Source organism: Oncorhynchus mykiss, chromosome 21 (assembly GCF_013265735.2).
Source record: "Oncorhynchus mykiss isolate Arlee chromosome 21, USDA_OmykA_1.1, whole genome shotgun sequence".
NCBI classification, from domain to species: domain Eukaryota; kingdom Metazoa; phylum Chordata; class Actinopteri; order Salmoniformes; family Salmonidae; genus Oncorhynchus; species Oncorhynchus mykiss.
Genome location: NC_048585.1, coordinates 40,040,147 through 40,061,295, shown reverse-complemented (window position 1 = coordinate 40,061,295; position 21,149 = coordinate 40,040,147). Strand labels below are relative to the sequence as shown.

Below are 21,149 nucleotides of genomic sequence, written 5' to 3'. Positions count from 1 at the left end.
AGTTCTTGATTGGAGTTTGGCTGGCTGTCAAATTATGGTTGCATACACCTTAATTGAGGAGGACAGTACACCATGAGTCACTGAACATTGAGTCAATCAACCGCTGGCTGCCTCTCCACCACAGAAAGCACCGAGCTAGGCTGAAACACCTGCATTTTGGAACTGCCTTACGCAAGAAAGCAAAAAAAGAGACCATGTTTGTTTGCAAACTGCTATGTGACACGTATTAATGCCAAATAACTACACAAAAGTTTTTTTTTTTATCTTAACAGGTGGGGCAGAGCCCCGAATGACTGGTCGCCACTGCATCCTGTCACTCGTTAAACAGTTACATATTGTTGACAGCAAAGGGTGATGCAAGTCTAACCTGCATTCTAATGCGATTTAATTACCTGTGTTATTCAGTGCAGGGTGGGTTACTACCACCTATTTCGAACACATTTTGAAGTGGTTTTGTATTTTCTAGTGAAGTAGCGAGTCATGTGGGAGTGCGGCTAGGCGTCCGAAGAAGGGGACCAAATACAAATGAATGGCATTCATTGGTTTAACAAGAGCGAGTGCTGCTCAACAATTGTGTATTTTCAGTCAGTCGTCTCATTTGTTTTCTTAATCCATTTTATTTACAAAGTTGTCGATTTGTAGCTTCCAACTTGCAAGTGTACATACATGAGAATTGTTTTTCAAATGACTTAAGACTTTGCAATGTACAAAATGTATAAGAAACAATATTTCTAACAACTAACATTCCGGATTTCGCCAGGACACTAATGAATTGCCTTTGTGATTCAATGCAAAAGTAACCTACATATACCTCTTCAAATGTATCTTCATAGCCTTCACCAATGTGCCCAACTTTCCCTTTCCTTCACTGCAGTGTTTATTCCAGAACAACATTTCCACATTTGCCAGTAAACTTAGTTCCACACATTTCTAATGACTGTCACCATTCTATTTAACAAACAAATTAACGAGTTAACCATTTTATTTGACACAAAGATAAATGAAAAATGTGTTATGGTGACACCTTAAATTGACCGTGTGGATTTAGTAGAATGATGAACGGTTTTACAAACATTACATTTTCCTATTATCAGATGTTGAATGTGTTCTGTAACATTTTATAACCTGTGACAAATAATCTCAAATGACAAACAAAATGTAGATAAATAAAAAGCTTGAGGAGTCCACAAAAACCTAAAAGCCAGAGAATTGAAAAGACTTGGAAGAGATTTAATGTATTAACAGAACAGTTCAGCATATTTCAGTATGTGTGCGTCTTCTGTCCTCTTCACAATACCATCCCTCCACCCATGATCTCCATCCTCTGCAGAGAACAGAAAAATATCAGTTTATATATTTGTACTACCCATTACAACAGGAACAGACATTGTAAAATGTTATGCATATTAGGCTTATGGGTTGTTGTATGTATACTGAACAAAAACGCAACGATCATTGATTTTACTGAGTTACAGTTCCTATGAGGATATTAGTCAATTGAAATGAATTCATTTGGCCCTAATCTATGAATTTCACATCACTGGGAATACAGATATGCATCTGTTGGTCACAGATAAAAAAATAAAAATGGGCCTCAGGATCTCACTGTATTTTTGTGCATTCAAAATGCCATTGATAAAATGCAATTGCGTTCGTTATTCGTAGTTTATGCCTGCCAATAACCCCACCGCCACCATGGGGCACGTGCTCTGCGGTGATGAGGCCCGTTAGACGTACTGCCAAATTCTCTAAAATGACATTGGAGGCTTATGGTAGAGAAATGAACATTAAACTATCTGGCAACAGCTTTGGTGGACAATCCTGCAGTAAGCATGCCAAGTGCACGCTCCCTCAAAACTTGAGACATCTGTGGCATTGTGTTGTGTGACAAAACTGCACATTTCAGTGGCCTTTTATTGTCCCCAGCACCAGGTGCACCTGTGTAATGATAATGCTGTTTAATCAGCTCTTTGACATGCCACACTTGCTAGGAGGATGGATTATCATGGCAAAGGAGAAATGCTCACTAACAGGGATGTAAACGAATGTGTACAAAATTTGCGAAAAATAAGCTTTTCGTGCAAAATATCTGGGATCTTTTATTTTAGCTCATGAAAAGTTAGACGAACACTTTACATGTTGCTTTATATTTTTGAGTCTATTTAGGGGTTCACAACAAAGCTGACATGGTAAAACAAATAAAAAATCCAATCACTGAACACCTCTCCTGCCCCTTGTCACCAGAAACAACGGCAGTCTCAGACTAATGCATGTAGCGAACGACAAAGCAGCGGAAGAATTTAATGTGTCGTCAGGCTAAGATTTTCCTCCATCTTGACATTTTGGAAAACCTTTTACAAATGTTTAATCATGAACCATAAGTCCAAAGAACACAATGTGGCATGTAGGACCATGGTACATCTCTTAACGTTTGAGAAGAGCTAAGGGATTGGTTAAGAGATGGCTAAGATATTGATAAATCAGGAAATCAGACTTGATGTGTCCATTTAAATCCACTCCACAATGGCCTATTAACTTTAGACTTTTTAGGGTCAAAGACATTACCATGATGAATCATGTTAATTTTGGCATTGATATCTTAAAGAAATAAGGGCTTGTTAGCTAGCATTTGTCATCTCAGCCATTTTCTTGTAAAACAGCTCAGCTAGCTAGCGAAATGCTAATTCACAATGTCAACGTTAGCTAGATAACGTGTTAGCTAGACTACTTCTAGACTTGGGAGCCTGCAGGTTAGAAGATTCCCCCATGGGCAACAACAACTGGCTAATAGAACTGAACTGATGTACATGGGGCAAGGAAATTTGGTATGTGAACCTTATAAACTTATAAATTCAAGACCCTGTCTTTCAAAGATTATTCATAAAAATCCAAATAACTTCACAATCTTCATTGTAAAGGGTTTAAACACTGTTTCCCATGCTGGTTCAATGAACCATAAACAATTAATGAACATGCACCTGTGGAACGGTCGTTAAGACACTAACAGCTTACAGACGGCAGGCAATTAAGGCCACAGTTATGAAACCTTAGGACACTAAAGAGGAATTTCTACTGACTCTGAAAAACACCAAAAGAAAGATGCCCAGGGTCCCTGCTCATCTGCGTCAACGTGCCATAGGCATGCCACACCAGATACTGACGGTTACTTTTGATTTTGACCCCCCCACCCCTTTGTTCAGGGACACATTATTCCATTTATATTAGTCACATGTCTGTGGAATTTGTCTCAGTTGTTGAATCTTATGTTCATACAAATATTTACACATGTTAAGTTTGCTGAAATAAATGCAGCTGACAGTGAGAGGACGTTCCTTTTGCTGAGATTACGTCCTTAGATGGCTGCACCAGACCAGTTGGTGGCACTATATATAATTGGCACCAGAGGATACTAGAGCAATAACTATTGATCAAGTGGACTTTGTCTGATGCAAATGTAAAATTACGCAGACAGACATTGTGGATTTTCGTGATTCGTATAATCACATAGTTGCCCTCTTATTTTTTTTAACCTTTATTTAACTAGGCAAGTCAGTTAAGAACAAATTCTTATTTACAAGGACGGCCTAGTGGGTTAACTGCCTTGTTCTGGGGCAGAATGACAGATTTTTACCTTGTCAGCTCAGGGATTTGATCTAGCAACCTTTCGGTTATTGGCCCAACGCTCTAACCACTAGGCTACCTGTATGTGGTCTGAACGCAGTGAAAAGTGGATATTTTATTAGGTAAAATTAGAAACGGGATGCCCTGCCACTTTTAGCCAGCGTATTACAGCTGTGAGAGTATCAATTCTAAGTGGTAATGCTTTCAAAAACTGAACGTAAAGACAGTTCCTACATGATAATGCATGCTTTGTTATCCGATTGATCATGTCTTTTCTGTCATCCTGTTCATTGCTGCTAGCAACTATGTTTTTTTGCTGTTTTTCGTCTTTTTAATCACAACAGCACAGGTAAGATTTCCAATGTATTCATTACACATGACAAACCTGAAAAATAAGTTAATAATCACCCTATAACACATAAGAGAGAACAGGAAATTGGACGGATAACAGCATAGAAAAAAATATCACCTGAGGCGGTTCTATGAAAGCGAGCCAATCAGAGGAGTGAGTTGGGAGAAGACCCATTGACTGACACTTGTAGATAGCCAATGCCGAGCCCAACAGGTTCCCTACAGAATAGACAAGCCCCTGGAGCCACTGCTGGTTAGAGTTCTCCAACAGCTTGAATGCTGAAGAGAGAAAGGGCAAGAGTGAGCAGTGATAACACGCTTATAAATGACATTATACAAACCGGGTAGTTAGGGTCCCAGATGCTGATTGGCTGAAATTTTATTTCAGCTTTGTGTAGATCTGACAATGTACCACAGATATGACACAAACACTTATTTACTGTTCTACTTATATTGTTAACAAGTTTATAATAGCATTAAGGCACCTCAGGTGTTTGTGATATGGACAATATACTCCGCTTTGCGTTGTGCCTAAGAACAGTCCTTAGCCGCGTTTGATTGGCCACTATAAACTGGGTGGTTCGAGCGCTTAATGCTGATTGGCTGAAAGCCGTGGTGAATCAGACCGTATACCACGGGTATGACAAAACATTTATTTTTACTGCTCTATTTACGTTGGTAACCAGTTTACAATAGCAATAAGGCACCTCTGGGGTTTGTGATATATGGCCAACATACCACGGCTAAGGGCTGTGTCCAGGCACTCACCCCATACATGGAAAAACAGATAATCAAAAGGAAGTTCTGGAGTGCTCAATGACAAAGGTTGGTGAACACTGCTGTAGTCTCAGAGAGCTAGGCACTGGCAGAGCTACTCTTTGGCTTATTTGTGCAGCTGTAGTGACGATTGTATTGTATTATGGATCTCCTATATCTGTTTCAACCTGCCCAGAGACTATGGATGAAAATGTGCACTTTTGATAACTGACTCATACATTGACTGATGTGGAAACTGAAATGTTGATTGATGTGCACTGTCTGTACCTGTTGAAACACACTTCTTTCATATTGTGAGATGCAGGGCACCCTTGCAAAAGAGACATTGGTCTCAATGGGACTTCCTGCTAAAAGAAAAGGTTAAAAAAAAATACAATAAATACTCACTGGCAGACATGGACATGAGAGCCTGGATGGGCCTCCAGGCCATCATACAGACCATCATGATAGGGAAGATTGAGATGGTGTTCCCAGACATGTACATGATGAAAAGGTTCATGGGAATCTGCTTCAGAGGGCCCAGGGCCACGTCCCAACAACGCTGTTATAGAGGAGGGAGAGAGAAAGAGTGATGGGGTAAGGAAGAGAGAGGAAGCTAATAACACTATATTAATAAAGTAAGATGAAAAAGTAGATAATGCAAACTTTGAACAATACATCATGATGTTATGAAATCACCCTCTTCTGGTGACCTACCTTTTCCACCAGGTTTTTGTCTGTTTCCTGGATGCTGGTGTCTGGGACTGGTTTGTCTGAGTATCCAATGGGGTACATCACATCTCCCTGGTTACTCTGTCTGTCTCCACGACCCCTGGAAGACAAAGTGGACAATTAGAGGGCGATCCATGGGGAAGAGGTCGGCACAGAAGCTTTAGGTTATAGATTAGTTATAACAGGGTGGATCTTGAAGCATTTTATGCCTGTTTCTCTGTGTAACTGTTGATTTGGACTCATTTGAAATGTCAGCACAATATCAAGTGTATCAGATAGTGAGAGAGGATAACAGTGGAGAAAGATAGAGGTTGTGTCAAAGGACATGCCAGATTCAAGCAATCTTTATTTCTTTAAAATCTAACCTTTAACTAGGGAAGTCAGTTAAGAACAAATTCTTATTTACAATGACAGCCTATCCCAGCCAAAGCCGGGCAGCGTGCACCCCTCCCAATCACAGCCTGGATTCGAACCAGGGACTGTAGTGATGCCTCTTGCACGAAGATGCAGTGCCTTTACACCGCTGCGCCACTCGGGAGCACTGAAGACGTGTGCAGTAAAATGCAGCATTACCGCTAGGACAGCCAGGCTACAGGTAATTTGTCTTACCTAGCATTGCCCAAGCTCAACTCCAGAGCCCATTTCATCCTCCTAGCTCCTGCTCCTCTTGTAGACACTGCCCCTCCTCCCTGTCCCCCTGGAGACGCCATTGCAATGTATAACTGTGTTGGACCACAAGAAGAACATAATATTACAACATGAAAGGACTGAGTGACATTTGACAATGACCAAAACACTGATATTTTATTTTTGCTGCGCTTCATAGAAGATCTTGCTAGTGTCAGCGACTAGGTTATTCCTAACCCATTCAGCGCCTATTGACGACAGTATCTTCTGGCTGGGGGTGTTCTGTTAAGAGCCCAGACAATCATTCTGAACGTTTAAATGCATCGCTTACGGTAAGGTTTTTGGAAACACAAGGAGTGTATCTTTCATATCTGCGAGGAATAATAATAAAACATGTTAAATTAACACACTTTATATGGTTGGTAGTGTTGTTTACGGAAAGACAGGGGAGGCCCGCTGTGTTAATTAGCTATGTAGCGTGCTCCGAAAAAACGTTTCGCAAGCGATGTTTGACGTTTCTAAACGTTAAAACCCAGCGTCGGAATTGACAGTTATGGAGAATATTTCTTAAACTAGGTTATTCCCTGACTAGCCACGAAGTGAGGCATTGGCTTGACATAAAGCAAGATGGGGGTGAAATGTTAGGGTTTCTTAGTTTAACGTTCCCCATCTATGCTATCAGGTAGGCCATCATTGCTGGTCATACAAATACTTGTATTACATATGAACTAGGGTTAGACTATATGTTTATGGACTAACGCTACGCTAAATGACACACAATCATGATGCTGTCCAGATACGGCATTCATGAAAACTGGTACTACTGCTAACAACGTATAAACATCCATAGTTAGCTCCTACTAGGTTAACCGAAGCAGCTAGCTAGCTTGTTAGCTCACATCTAGCCAGATAAAGATGTTTTAGATATGAAATGACAACACTCCTCACCTTAGAGACGTTCCAACTAGTCTTTACTTTACTTTTATGTTACTCTCGAGCAGAATTAGCCAACCGTACGTGAATATTCGTCAAATTATTCACAAGTAGTTAATTCAGCTTAAATCGACGACATACGATGGCCGGGCACACAATGGTGACGTTTCAGTATTGACGTCGCGCCTCACTTCTTCTTAAAATGTTATGTCAGACTATACCTATTGGTGTATTGCTGCCACCTACTGTACCGGGTATTGAAAACAAAATAAATCAAACAACAATCCAACTCCTTCAGTCACATTCAAATCACATCCCTACACAGGCTCAAGTGCATTAATCGACAGGATTCCTTGTAATGCCTCTGCAGAAAAATCCCTGAGTCAGCTGCACGTACAATGATGCCTATTTTCTCAGATTTGATCTGTTTGCGCATTGCAGTTGATAACCATAACCAAAGTAATGAGAAGGGAGACTCATCAAAAAAACAATAGAATGGATGGAGTGTGCTTCCGCACTCCATCTACAATGCGGTCAGTCATTGTGCACCAACCACTTGATCCAATTCTTCACGTAAAGTGTATTCGGAAAGTATTCAGACCCCTTCACTTTTTCCACATGCATCGCTGCACAGCTATTTTCAGGTTTCTCCAGAGATGTTCAACCGGGTTCAAGTCCGGGCTCTAGTTGGGCCACTCAAGGACATTCAGAGACTTGTCCCGAAGCCTACATTGTCTTTGCTGTGAGCTAAGGGTAATTATCCTGTTGGAAGGTGAACCTTCGCCCACAGTCAGGTCCTGAGTGCTCTTGAGCAGGTTTTCATCAAGGATCTCTCTGTACTTTGCTCCGTTCATCTTTCCCTCTATCCTGACTAGTCTCCCATTCCCTGCCGCTGAAAAACATCCCCACAGCATGATGCTGCCACCACCATGCTTTACCATTGGGATGGTATTGGCCAGGTGATGAGCGGTAACTGGTTTCCTCCAGACATGATGCTTGTCATTCAGGCCAAGGAGTTCAATCTTGGTTTCATCAGACCAGAGAATCTTGTTTCTCATGGTCTGAGAGTCCTTTTGGAAAACTCCAACAGGCTGTCATGTGCCTTTTACTGGGGAGTGGCTCAGTTTGGCAGGCGGCCAGCTGTAGGAAGAGTCTTGGTGTTTCCAAACTTCTTCCATTTATGAATGATGGAGGCCACTGTGTTCTTGGGGACGTTCATTGCTGCAGATATGTTTTTTGTATCCTTCCCCAGATCTGTGCCTCGACACAATCCTGTCTCGGAACTCTACGGATAATTCCTTCAACCACACGGCTTGGTTTTTTGCTCTGACATGCACTATCAACTGAGGGACCTTATATAGACAGGTGTGTGCCTTTCCAAATCATGTCCAATCAATTGAATTTACCACAAGTGGACTCCAATCAAGTTGTAGAAACATCTCAAGGACGATCCATGGAAACAGGATGCACCTGAGGTCAATTTCGAGTCTCATAGCAAAGGGTCTGAATACTTATGTAAATAAGGTATTTCTTTTTTCTATTTTTTATAAATTTGCAAAACATTCTAGAAACCTGTTTTTGCTTTGTCATTATGGGGTATTGTGTGTAGATTGATGAGGATGATTTTTATTTAATCCATTTTAGAATAACATAACAAAATGTGGAGAAAGTGAAGGGGTCTGAATACTTTTCGAATGCTGTATATTGCTTTGTATTTATTTCTAGCGCCACCCCAGGGATAACACTCTTGATAGGCGCCCTGCTTCGAAGATCCATACATGACACATTTCAATCCGACATATTCTTGAGGCGCAGAGCACTCTCCTTCTGTTCCATAGAAACACACACAAAAACAAAATACGCCCAGTTCTCATAATTCTCATCTACGCCATCTCATCCAACGCATCCACAATTTTAAATGAGATGTCAAGCGGTTCTCCCAGGTAATAACAATGATCCAAAACCCTTATTACAACCCAATTGTTTTTTTCCTTTTGCATTCGCCACTGTAATCCAATTCTTCTCCCTCTCATCTCCGTTCTTCACGCCATCTAATCAAATTCAAACAGAACATCCGTTTCGTCCATTTCCACCTTCTTACTGTCGCTTTTCACTGTCATTGTGGGAAAAACACAAAAACACATACACAAACACTCGCTTTCAAACGCACACACACACGGACACACACACACACACACACACACACACATACACACATGTAAATAGTGCCACATGCACACAAACACATTCAGTTGGCCTTGCTGTTTAGATTTTTGTTGTCCTTGATGTGTTTTGTTTTTGCATTGTTGTTTTCCTTATTTTTTTATTTGGTTCCTTTTGTTGGTTGTTGGTGCATCAGGTTTGCTGGTTTTGGTTGGGTTTGAGGGGGACGGTGGCTTAGTGGGGGTGGAGATGGGAGTGGTTGCTAAATTACGGCTTCACTGCAGGTAGATTATATGTTTTAAAGTTCAATAAATAAAACATTTTATTATTATTTTTTATTAGAAATTCAGGGTTAGTTAAGATAACATAGTGGTGTGTAGTGGCCCCACACTCCACCTGTCAGTAGGTTGCGATCCGCTAATAAATACTTAAAGAAGAAGACACAGGGAGAAGAGAGAGAGAGAGAGAGAGAGAGAGAGAGAGAGAGGGAGAAGAAGGGGAAAGGGAGAGAGAGAGAAGAAAGGGAAAGGGAGAGAGAGAGGGAGAGAAAGAGAAGAAAGGGAGAGAGAGAGAAAGAAAGGGAGAGAAGAGAGGGAGAGAGAGAGAAGAAAGGGAGAGAGAGAGAAAGAAAGGGAGAGAAGAGAGGGAGAGAGAGAGAAGAAAGGGGGAGAAAAGAGGGAGAGAAGAGAGAGAGTGTGTGTAGAGGAGGGGGGGCCCAAGTAAAATTACACTGGTTCCATATCATTGATCATCAACCCCCCCCCCCCCCCCCACAGTATGTATGTGCAGATGTAGAATCTTAGTTTGATCATTTTTTCACAGCAGGAAAATAATCCTGCAGCAACAGGAAATGTGAATTATTGTGTGGATTATAATTTCTTGATACTTTTGTAAGGGTTGATCAATATTTGGTTAGGGTGAAGTCTGACATTTTAAAGTGGAAATTATAATACATTACAAGTTTCCTTTTTCTGTTGTGTAGGAAATTCCCGGCAACAACAGGGTGATCAAATGAAGATCCTACACCTGTATATATTCAGAGAAGACAATTGTCGCAACTGAAGAGCCTTTGTCTGCCTTTCAATGAGCAGGAAATGATGTTGGTGTAAGTATACCCATGCCAATAAAAATGCTTATTTTAACTTACTGTAGGGGGTGTGTACTTCCGAGTAGGAACAAAACAAACAATAAATAATAATAATTTGAATAAATGTTGTTTGTTTTCTGTTATTCCATATCCAATTTTGGCACAATAAATAAGAAAACAAGTCCATTTCCCGATTTTGTTTTTTTCAAATTCATAAAGGTTTTCAAATTCAGCTGTTTTCTGTTTTTCCACTCTTTGTTTTGACTCTGAAAATCAGAATATTGAAACGTACACAGGCCAAAGAGGCAAGTGATGATCAGTTCTTTGAGGTCGAGAGATGCTCTGAAAAGTCCATTTTAGCATTTTTTTGGGAAATCAATTCAAAATTCCAAAATATAGTTTAATATTGAATTCACGTCATCTTGCTTCACCAAACTATCATACGTCGAAACAATTGTTTAAATACGACATATTTCTACACGTCCAGTGCTTCACAGGTTCCTGAAACGTTATGAGTAAAAGGAAATACACACATTTTCATGAGCTTACAAAAACATCAATGCAATTTGGTATTTGGTAGCGTACACAGAAGCACAACCTTCCACATCTTAGTTTATTTCTATGTACATTCATATACTGTATGCCCAGGCGTGCTTATAAAGTCATTCAGAATAGACAAAATACATCAATCTCTTTTAAAAAACAAAATGAAAAACATTGATCTGAAATTACACGATCAAAAGTTCAATACAGTACGTTATAATGACATCTGTAATTGGTTTAACATATTCCTCCAAAAGACAGCACCTCCTTCCTCCTAATGCAGCATCCCCGTTCACAGCATTACTGCATGAGAATAAATAAGGACGACTGAAGGTCAGAGTTTGATGTGTGGCTGGATGGGTGACGACGATTGGTTGGAGAGGTCAGAAGAGAGAAGATGATTGGTCAGTCGGTGTTGATGAAGTAGGTTGTAAGTTCTCCCTTGCCCTTGACGGTGATGACTCCTCTCTTGGTCACACTGAAGCCAAAGGTCTTCACCACCTGCGCTGTTTCCTCTGTCACCTGTAGAGGGAGACAGAACCATTTAACAAGCGCTCTCTCTCATTCAAAATGTTTCTCCCCTCTCTCCAACCCATCACTCTCGCTGTCTCTCCCTCCCCTCTCCATCTCTCTCCATCTCTCTCTCACCTGGATCTTGTCTAGTACTCCGGTGCTGTCCATCCTACTGGCCACGTTCACAGAGTTCCCCCAGATATCATACTGTGGTTTGTGGGCTCCGATCACCCCCGCAATCACTGGACCATGGTTTATCCCTATAAAAGGCAAAAGAGAAAGTTAGTTGGGAGGGGGGAGATGGTTATCAAATCAAGGGAGTTTAGTTGTAAAAGTCTCAATCTCTTTTTGTCGTCCGTTGATTCCGTGCATCCTTTCTCAACCATATTGAAAGAGAAAGTCCAAGGTCCCTCCTGTCTGACCTTCTTCTCCAAATACATTTTGAGAAGCAGGCAAGGAGAGAGGATGCACGTAATTGAGGAAAGATGAATTGAGTCCGTATCTTTCTTGTCCCTCTGGCCATACAGACAGACTCACCGATGCGTAGCTTAAAGCTGTTGAAGGAGTGTTGGTTGATGGACTCCAAGTTGTTCTTCAGAGCGATGGCAAACTCTACCATGCTGCGCACATGGCTGTAGGACACATCACAGTCCTGTTGGTGGAGACAGAGAACACTCAGTCAGAATCAATTGTGAGCTCAGAATTCAGTCTTGGTTTAACCAGGCTCTGAGAACACACTGAATCAGAACACTTAGTTAGAATCCATACAGGCAGACAGACTAGAGACCGTGTTCGAATAAATACTTCAGACATGGATTTCCTCCTTCCTAACTTCCAAGAGTTAAGAGCTTTCACTTCATTGATGTGACCATGTTTGATTGGGGGAATGCAATAGGATAATAAGTAACCTTTCTTTTGCTTATCCAATCATCACTATCTTAGAGAAGGGAGTAAGTAAGATTGTGTTTTTACAAGTATTTGAACAGGACCCAGTGAGGCAGAACAAAGCTGTATACAATAGGCTACTACCAACCTTTCGCTCGTCCCCTATAGCAGGATTGGTCAGACCAGCAGCTGCCATGTAGGTGCTGCCAATAGTCTTAATCTTCTCCACAGAACAGAACTTTGGCTTTGAGAGAAGCTGTTAGAGAGAGAGAGAATAGAGAAGGGGGCATAGAAAGAGAAAAGGGGTAAGGTTTGGTGACAAGACTAATGGTCGGTTCATTGTTAGATTACCAGTTAAAAAAAAAAAAACTCCTGTCCCTTCTTCCGTCCTGAGTAGTTCCAGACCAAGCTCTGAAATGACCCTCAGTTCAAAAGTAGTGCATTATATAGGGCGGCCACCCCCAGGGGTACGCACAATGCCGTTGGCGGTACATCAAATAAAAATGTTATTCACATTTTCACACAGTCCATTTCGATTTTCCAACAAGGCTTTACATTTGGGTGATGTTTTTTTTTCTCGCCCGAGTAGCCTCGTTTCCCTGCCAAAAATATAATGAAACCATCTAGTGTTCAGCAAAGTAACAACACAATGTCAAATACAGGCATCCTAGTCAAATAATTAACATCCAATCACATTAATCGTTACTCTCTCGCGGGAATTCCACTAACGGTCTGTATGTATGGTTAAAAAAAGTAAGACCTGCGTCCTTAGAGATACATACCAGCAGTACTACACCTGCACCTGTCGACAACACAAGTTGTTCTGCTTCCACGAGCACATCCAATGCTAGCATCAGTAATTCTGCATGTGTTGCTAGCCCAGCTAGCATGGACACTGACAATTGTGAATCTGATGCAGCCGAAGAGCTACTGCCCCTTTACCCGGGAAAGCACCGAACAGGCCGAAGAGGCCCAAATATGACGAGAACTACATTGATTTGGGGTTCACTTATACTGGGAGTGGTGCCTTTCCTCAGCCACAGTGTGTTATATGTGCCAAAGTACTATCTCACAACTTGATGAAACCTTCACTCTTGCGTAGACGTTTAGAGCGAGAATTAAGACGACTTTCGAGTAGTAAGGCATTAATAAAAGCAACAGATACCATTAATAAGAAGGGGCTAGAAGCGTCTTATATGGTGAGCTCCCGAGTGGCTAGGACAGGCAAGCCCCATGCTATTGTGGAGGACTTCATTCTTCCCGCTGCCGCGGATATGGCTGGGACAATGCTGGGGGAAAAGGCCCCAAAAACTATACAGACAATGCCTTCATCAAACAACACTGTTTCACAACGCATCAGTGACATGGCAGGAGATGTTTTGAAACCATTACTGCTTCGTAACTTCACAAGCCAGTGAATTGTATGCGTTACAGCTGGATGAGTCAACAGACGTGGCGGGCCTGGCACAGCTGGTATATGTCCATTACGTTTATGGGGGGTCAATTAAGGAAGACATTCTCTTATGCAAACCACTGGAAACCGAGACAACAGGAGAGGATATTTTTAAAGTACTGGACAACTTTGTGACATCAAATGGACTTTGGTGGTCAAGATGTGTTGGTATCTGTACTGATGGCGAAAAAGCCATGACAGGTTATGTTATGGTGCGTGAATGAGGACCCAAAAGCGAATTAACAAACAGAGTACTTTAATGACGAACATACGTGGGCTCAGATGGACAGGTAGATTCCGACAGGACAGGACAAGGTTGCAGCACACACGATGATAGTCTGGTTCAGGCATGAGACACATAAACAAACAAACAAGAATCCGACAAGGACAGGAGCAGAAACAGAGACAGATATAGGGACCTAATCAGAGGGAAAAAGGGAACAGGTGGGGAACGGGGTGAATGGGTAATTAGGAGGAGACAAGGCACAGCTGGGGAAAAGAGGGGGAGAAAAGGTAACATAACAACGACCAGCAGAGGGAGACAGGGTGAAGGGAAAGGACAGAGACAAGACAACATGACAGTACCCCCCCACTCACCGAGCGCCTCCTGGCGCACTCGAGGAGGAAGCCTGGCGGCAACGGAGGAAATCATCGATCAGCGCACGGTCCAGCACGTCCCGAGAGGGAACCCAACTCCTCTCCTCAGGACCGTACCCCTCCCAATCTACTAGGTACTGATGACCACGGCCCCGAGGACGCATGTCCAAAATCCTACGGACCCTGTAGATGGGTGCGCCCTCGACAAGGATGGGGGGGGGGGGGGGGAAGACGAGCGGGGGCGCGAAGAACGGGCTTGACACAGGAGACATGGAAGACCGGGTGGACGCGACGAAGATATCGCGGCAGAAGAAGTCGCACTGCGACAGGGTTAATGATTTGAGAGATACGGAATGGACCAATGAACCGCGGGGTCAACTTGCGAGAAGCCGTCTTAAGGGGAAGGTTCTGAGTGGAGAGCCAAACTCTCTGACCGCGACAATATCTAGGGCTCTTCGTTCTACGCTTATTAGCAGCTCTCACAGTCTGCGCCCTATAACGGCAAAGTGCAGACCTGACCCTCTTCCAGGTGCGCTCGCAACGTTGGACAAAAGCCTGAGCGGAGGGGACGCTGGACTCGGCGAACTGAGATGAGAACAACGGAGGCTGGTACCCGAGGCTACTCTGAAAAGGAGATAGCCCGGTCGCAGACGAAGGAAGCGAGTTGTGGGCGTATTCTGCCCAGGGGAGCTGTTCTGACCAAGACGCAGGGTTGCGAAAAGAAAGACTGCGTAAGATGCGACCAATAGTCTGATTGGCCCGTTCTGCTTGACCGTTAGACTGGGGGTGAAAGCCGGAAGAGAGACTGACGGAAGCCCCAATCAAACGGCAAAACTCCCTCCAAAATTGAGACGTGAATTGCGGACCTCTGTCCGAAACGACGTCTGACGGAAGGCCATGAATTCTGAAAACATTCTCGATGATGATTTGTGCCGTCTCTTTAGCAGAAGGAAGCTTAGCAAGGGGAATGAAATGAGCCGCCTTAGAGAACCTATCGACAACCGTAAGAATAACAGTCTTCCCCGCTGACGAAGGCAGTCCGGTGACAAAATCTAAGGCGATGTGAGACCACGGTCGAGAGGGAATAGGAAGCGGCCTGAGACGGCCGGCAGGAGGAGAGTTACCGGACTTAGTCTGCGCGCAGACCGAACAAGCAGCCACGAAACGACGCGTGTCATGCTCCCGGGTGGGCCACCAGAAACGCTGGCGAATGGAAGCAAGCGTACCCCGAACGCCAGGGTGACCGGCTAACTTGGCAGAGTGAGCCCACTGAAGAACGGCCAGACGAGTAGGAACGGGAACGAAAAGAAGGTTCCTAGGACAAGCGCGCGGCGACGGAGTTTGAGTGAGTGCTTGCTTTACCTGCCTCTCAATTCCCCAGACAGTCAACCCGACAACACGCCCCTCAGGGAGAATCCCCTCGGGGTCAGTGGAGGCTACTGAAGAACTGAAGAGACGAGACAAAGCATCAGGCTTGGTGTTCTTAGAGCCCGGACGATAAGAAATCACGAACTCGAAACGAGCGAAAAACAGCGCCCAACGCGCCTGACGCGCATTAAGTCGTTTGGCAGAACGGATGTACTCAAGGTTCCTATGGTCAGTCCAAACGACAAAAGGAACGGTCGCCCCCTCCAACCACTGTCGCCATTCGCCTAGGGCTAACCGGATGGCGAGCAGTTCGCGGTTACCCACATCATAGTTACGTTCCGACGGCGACAGGCGATGAGAAAAATACGCGCATGGGTGGACCTTGTCGTCAGAGAGGGAGCGCTGAGAAAGGATGGCTCCCACTCCCACCTCTGACGCGTCAACCTCGACAACGAACTGTCTAGAGACGTCAGGTGTAACAAGGATAGGAGCGGATGTAAAACGATTCTTGAGGAGATCAAAAGCTCCCTGGGCGGAAACGGACCACTTAAAGCACGTCTTGACAGAAGTAAGGGCTGTGAGAGGAGCTGCCACCTGACCGAAATTACGGATGAAACGACGATAGAAGTTCGCGAAGCCGAGAAAGCGCTGCAGCTCGACGCGTGACTTAGGGACGGGCCAATCAATGACAGCTTGGACCTTAGCGGGATCCATCTTAATGCCTTCAGCGGAAATAACAGAACCGAGAAATGTGACGGAGGAGGCATGAAAAGTGCACTTCTCAGCCTTCACGAAAAGACAATTCTCTAAAAGGCGCTGGAGGACACGTCGAACGTGCTGAACATGAATCTGGAGTGACGGTGAAAAAATCAGGATATCGTCAAGGTAAACGAAAACAAAGATGTTCAGCATGTCTCTCAGGACATCATTGACTAATGCCTGAAAGACAGCTGGAGCGTTAGCGAGGCCGAAAGGAAGAACCCGGTATTCAAAGTGCCCTAACGGAGTGTTAAACGCCGTCTTCCACTCGTCCCCCTCCCTGATGCGCACGAGATGGTAAGCGTTACGAAGGTCCAACTTAGTGAAAAACCTGGCTCCCTGCAGGATCTCGAAGGCTGAAGACATAAGAGGAAGCGGATAACGATTCTTCACTGTTATGTCATTCAGCCCTCGATAATCTATGCAGGGGCGCAGAGACCCGTCCTTCTTCTTGACAAAAAAAAACCCCGCTCCGGCGGGAGAGGAGGAGGGGACTATGGTACCGGCGTCAAGAGCTACAGACAAATAATCTTCGAGAGCCTTACGTTCGGGAGCCGACAGAGAGTATAGTCTACCCCGGGGGGGGGGTGGTTCCCGGAAGGAGATCAATACTACAATCATACGACCGGTGTGGAGGAAGAGAGGTGGCCCTGGACCGACTGAACACCGTGCGCAGATCGTGATATTCCTCCGGCACCCCTGTCAAATCACCAGGCTCCTCCTGTGAAGAAGAGACAGAGGAAACAGGAGGGATAGCAGACATTAAACATTTCACATGACAAGAGACGTTCCAGGAGAGGATAGAATTACTAGACCAATTAATGGAAGGATTATGACAAACTAGCCAGGGATGGCCCAAAACAACAGGTGTAAAAGGTGAACGAAAAATTAAAAAAGAAATGGTTTCACTATGATTACCAGAAACAGTGAGGGTTAAAGGTAGCGTCTCACGCTGAATCCTGGGGAGAGGACTACCATCCAGGGCGAACAAGGCCGTGGGCTCCTTTAACTGTCTGAGAGGAATGTCATGTTCCCGAGCCCAGGTCTCGTCCATAAAACAGCCCTCCGCCCCAGAGTCTATTAAGGCACTGCAGGAAGCTGACGAACCGGTCCAGCGTAGATGGACCGACAAGGTAGTGCAGGATCTTGAAGGAGAGACAGGAGTAGTAGCGCTCACCAGTAGCCCTCCGCTTACTGACGAGCTCTGGCCTTTTACTGGACATGAAGTGGCAAAATGACCAGCGGAACCGCAATAGAGACAGAGGCGGTTGGTGATTCTCCGTTCCCTCTCCTTAGTCGAGATGCGGATACCTCCCAGCTGCATGGGCTCAGCACCCGAGCCGGCAGAGGAAGATGGTAGTGATGCGGAGAGGGAGGCGACGGAGAGCGCAAGCTCCTTTCCACGAGCTCGGTGACGAAGATCAACCCGTCGCTCAATGCGAATAGCGAGTTCAATCAAGGAATCCACGCTGGAAGGAACCTCCCGGGAGAGAATCTCATCCTTTACCTCTGCGCGGAAACCCTCCAGAAGACGAGCGAGCAAGGCCGGCTCGTTCCAGCCACTGGAGACAGCAAGAGTGCGAAACTCAATAGAGTAGTCTGTTATGGATCGATTGCCTTGACATAGGGAAGACAGGGCCCTGGAAGCCTCCTCCCCAAAAACAGATCGATCAAAAACCCGTATCATCTCCTCCTTAAAGTCTTGATACTGGTTAATACACTCAGCCCTTGCCTCCCAGATTGCCGTGCCCCACTCACGAGCCCGTCCAATAAGGAGAGATATGACGTAGGCGACACGAGCAGTGCTCCTGGAGTAAGTGTTGGGCTGGAGAGAAAACACAATATCACACTGGGTGAGGAACGAGCGGCATTCAGTGGGCTCCCCAGAGTAACACGGCGGGTTATTGATTCTGGGCTCCGGAGATTCGAAAGCCCTGGAAGTGGCCGGTGGATCGAGGCGGAGATGGTGAACCTGTTCTGTGAGGTTGGAGACTTGGGTGGCCAGGGTCTCAACGGCATGTCGAGCAGCAGACAATTCCTGCTTGTGTCTGCCTAGCATCGCTCCCTGGATCTCGACGGCTGAGTGGAGAGGATCCGAAGTCGCTGGGTCCATTCTTGGTCGGATTCTTCTGTTATGGTGCGTGAATGAGGACCCAAAAGCGAATTAACAAACAGAGTACTTTAATGACGAACATACGTGGGCTCAGATGGACAGGTAGATTCCGACAGGACAGGACAAGGTTGCAGCACACACGATGATAGTCTGGTTCAGGCATGAGACACATAAACAAACAAACAAGAATCCGACAAGGACAGGAGCAGAAACAGAGACAGATATAGGGACCTAATCAGAGGGAAAAAGGGAACAGGTGGGGAACGGGGTGAATGGGTAATTAGGAGGAGACAAGGCACAGCTGGGGAAAAGAGGGGGAGAAAAGGTAACATAACAACGACCAGCAGAGGGAGACAGGGTGAAGGGAAAGGACAGAGACAAGACAACATGACAGGTTAGACATATTGGAGTGGTAACGCGCGTGCAAGCTGTTGCTCCCAACGCCACTTGGGTACACTGCAGCATCTACCGAGAGGCTGCCAAGGTGATGCCTGACAGCATGAAATACTTGTTGTACACTACAGTGAAAATGGTTAACTTTGTTAAAGCAAGGCCCCTGAACTCTCGTGTATTTTCTGAATTATGCAATGATATGGGCAGTTACCATGTAACGCATTTACAACATACAGAAGAGTGCTGGTTATCAAGGGGCAAAGTATTGACACATTTTTTTTTTAAATTGAGAGATGAGCTTAAAGTTTTTTTTACTGACCATAATTTTCATTTGTCTGAATGCTTGCATGATGACGAGTTTCTCACACAACTGACCTATCTGGGCGATGTTTTTTCTGGCCTGAATGACCTGAATCTAGGATTACAGGGACTCTCTGCAACTACAGTGGTTCCTCCTTTAAAAGTTGCGAGCTTACGCCGTGGGACTTAGCGGTACCCAGCGTCACGGCTTCATTGTCAGATTTTTTAAAAACTTTACGGAAAAAGCATAATCTGAGAACGGCGCTCAGAACCCAAAACAGCCAGAGGAATATCTGCCATTTTGGAGTCAAAAAAGCTAGAAACAACACAATAAATATTCACTTACCTTTGATGATCTTCATCAGAAGGCACTCCCAGGAATCCCAGTTCGACAATAAATGACTTTTTGTTCCATAACGTTCCTTCATTTATGCCCAAATAGCCACTTGTTGTTAGCGTGTTCAGCCCAGTAATCCATCTTCATGAGGCGCAGGCACTTCGTCCAGACAAAAACTCGAAAAGTTCCGTTACAGTCCTTAAGAAAAATGTCAAACGATGTATGGAATCAATCTTTAGGATGTGTTTAACATAAAACATCAATAATGTTCCAACCGGAGAATTCCTTTGTCTTCAGAAAAGCACTGGAACATGAGGTAACTCTGTCGGGAGTACGCGTCATGAGACCAAGGCTCTCTGCCAGACCACTGACTCAGAGGTCTCATGAGCCCCTCCTTTATAGTAGAATCCTCATTCAAGTTTCTAAAGATGGTTGACATCTAGTGGAAGCCGTAGGAAGTGCAACTTTATCCATATCTCAATGTGTATTCGGTAGGCCAAGCTTTGAAAAACTACAAACCTCAGATGTCCCACTTCCTGGTTGGATTTTTCTCAGGTTTTCGCCTGCCATATGAGTTCTGCTATCCACTCTAGGATAGGGGACGCTTGCGTCCCACTTGGACAAAAGCCAGGGAAAATGCAGTGCGGCAAATTCAAATAAAATGATATAAAAATCAAACTTTCATTAAATCACACATGTAAGATACTAAATTAAAGCTACACTCGTTGTGAATCCAGCCAACATGTCAGATTTTAAAAAGGCTTTTCGGCGAAAGCATAAGAAGCTATTATCTGATGATAGCACAACAGTAAATAAAGAGGGTAGCATATTTCAACCCTGCAGGCGCTACACAAAACGCAGACATAAAATATAAAACATGCCTTACCTTTGACAAGCTTCTTTTGTTGGCACTCCAATATGTCCCATAAATATCACAATTGGTCCTTTTGTTCGATTAATTCCGTCCATATATATCCAAAATGTCAATTTATTTGGCGCATTTGATCCAGAAAAAAACAGCTTCAAATTTGCGCAACGTCACTACAAAATATCTCAAAAGTTGCCTGTAAACTTTGCCAAAACATTTCAAACTACTTTTGTAATACAACTTTAGGTATTTTTAAACGTTAATAATCGATCAAATTGAAGACGGGTCTATCTGTATTCAATACAGGAAGACAACAAACCAACGCTACTTTTCAAGTCTTGCGCAACTCTCAACAGTGTTACCCAGTTCCTAGATGGCCGTAATTCTTCATTGCACAAAGGGATAACCTCAACCAAATTCCAAAGACTGGTGACATCCAGTGGAAGCGGTAGGAACTGAAAATAAGTGCCTAAGAAATATTGTTTCCCAATGAGAACTCACTGAACAGACAGAGACCTAAAAACAAAAAATCTGAACGGTTAGTCATCGGGGTTTTGCCTGCTACATAAGTTCTGTTATACTCACAGACATGATTCAAACAGTTTTAGAAACTTCAGAGTGTTTACTATCCATATCTACTAATAATATGCATATCTTATATTCTTGGCATGAGTAGCAGGAAGTTGAAATTGGGCACGCTATTTATCCAAAAGTGAAAATGCTGCCCCCTATACCTTAAGAAGTTATACT

General features: G+C 44.0%; 2 protein-coding genes across 3 annotated transcripts in view; both read right to left on the bottom strand.

The window, feature by feature from the left end:
* Positions 1-597: 597 nt before the first annotated feature.
* Positions 598-7,415, bottom strand: tmm85 (Transmembrane protein 85). Of its 2 annotated transcripts, NM_001160551.1 has the most exon segments (7): positions 609-1,324; positions 4,091-4,251; positions 5,137-5,290; positions 5,446-5,560; positions 6,070-6,182; positions 6,419-6,458; positions 7,036-7,196. In NM_001160551.1, coding segments are annotated over 5 exon segments (567 nt in total). In that variant the 5' UTR covers positions 6,171-6,182; positions 6,419-6,458; positions 7,036-7,196; the 3' UTR covers positions 609-1,288.
* Positions 7,416-10,650: 3,235 nt separating this feature from the next.
* LOC110500394 (adenylate cyclase type 4) overlaps positions 10,651-21,149 on the bottom strand; it is a 47,748-nt gene continuing 37,249 nt past the window's right edge. The window contains exons 25-28 of the mRNA XM_021577744.2: positions 12,360-12,467; positions 11,864-11,978; positions 11,462-11,586; positions 10,651-11,335 (exon numbers count right to left, since the gene is read on the bottom strand). Coding sequence (XP_021433419.2) covers positions 11,219-11,335; positions 11,462-11,586; positions 11,864-11,978; positions 12,360-12,467 — 465 coding nt within the window. The 3' untranslated portion in view covers positions 10,651-11,218. The remainder of the gene's footprint in view (positions 11,336-11,461; positions 11,587-11,863; positions 11,979-12,359; positions 12,468-21,149) is intronic.

What these genes read in the sequence shown, in the direction of transcription:
- tmm85 (XM_021576742.2), bottom strand. Translation starts at nt 6,170, where the DNA reads ATGGCGTCTCCAGGGGGACAGGGAGGAGGGGCAGTGTCTACAAGAGGA. An exon ending in TTGAGCTTGGGCAATGCTAG is followed by an intron (nt 5,561 to 6,069) that starts GTAAGACAAATT and finishes TTTGTCTTCCAG; the next exon opens with GGGTCGTGGAGACAGACAGA. An exon ending in TCTCATGTCCATGTCTGCCA is followed by an intron (nt 4,252 to 5,136) that starts GTGAGTATTTAT and finishes TTCTCTCTTCAG; the next exon opens with CATTCAAGCTGTTGGAGAAC.